The 892-nt window shown below is 60.4% G+C and overlaps 1 protein-coding gene across 1 annotated transcript in view; it reads left to right on the top strand.

The window, feature by feature from the left end:
- Window positions 1-136, top strand: part of ACTA1 (actin alpha 1, skeletal muscle) — a 1,022-nt gene extending 886 nt beyond the window's left edge. Inside the window, exon 4 of the mRNA XM_024765608.1 lies at window positions 1-136. This exon is cut by the window's left edge and continues 30 nt beyond it. Within this exon, the coding sequence (XP_024621376.1) occupies window positions 1-136 (136 nt within the window).
- Window positions 137-892: the final 756 nt, after the last annotated feature.

Raw genomic sequence — 892 nt, 5'->3', positions numbered from 1 at the left:
CCCGCCCGAGCGCAAGTACTCCGTGTGGATCGGCGGCTCCATCCTGGCCTCGCTGTCCACCTTCCAGCAGATGTGGATCACCAAGCAGGAGTACGACGAGGCCGGCCCCTCCATCGTCCACCGCAAATGCTTCTAGACGCCTCTCCGACAGCCGCGACTTCTCCCCAGGACGACGAATCCGCTTGCGGCGCAGGCGGCTGACCTCGAGCCACCGCGCGGCAACTGCCCTCCAACCACCTGCGCTGCTGCCGCCGCAAACCGACACTGTTTATAACGTGTACATACATTAACTTATTTACCTCATTTTGTTATTTGTAAAACGAAGGCCTGTGGAAGGAAATGGAAAACTTGAAGCATTAAACTCAGCCGTTCTGTTATGCTGCGTAAAGTTGTCTGTTGTGTTTATTTGCGGGGGCGGGGAGCGGCCGGGGTCGGGGAGGAAGAGGGACCCCATCTTCCTCCATCACTTTGCACAATACTCCGAATGAGTGCACGCCTTTCAAGACCGTAAGTTAAGTCTTCCCCTGCTCACGGCTCTTCCCTCTGGCTCAGATCCATTCCCCAGACTGGCAGGCGCGCCGGGGCCCGACTTGACATTCGGGCGTGTCCGGCTCTGCACTGCGCTCGGGTCGGCTGCGGCGCTGGGGCCGCGCGCGGGTGGCCAGGGGACGCCGCAGGCAGGGCGCTGACCGTGGTGCTGGGCCCAGGGGCCGCCTCACAGCGCGCACTTACGCTCCGCCCGCGGCGGGCGTGGCCTTACAGAATCCGGGTTCCCTCCGGAATCTGCGATCTAACTGAAAGGGCTGTGTTCATTTGTAAGGGAAGATCCCCACTTCTCTTCCCGATTGGGAAGTCCTTTGCTTCGTACCAGGTGATGGTGGCATAAAGAAGC

The sequence above is a fragment of the Neophocaena asiaeorientalis genome, unplaced genomic scaffold, assembly GCF_003031525.2.
Source record: "Neophocaena asiaeorientalis asiaeorientalis breed wild unplaced genomic scaffold, Neophocaena_asiaeorientalis_V1.1 scaffold369, whole genome shotgun sequence".
In the NCBI taxonomy this organism is placed as follows: Eukaryota; Metazoa; Chordata; class Mammalia; order Artiodactyla; family Phocoenidae; genus Neophocaena; species Neophocaena asiaeorientalis.
Note: the sequence above shows the minus strand (reverse complement) of the source record. Positions and strands in the feature narration are given on the sequence as shown.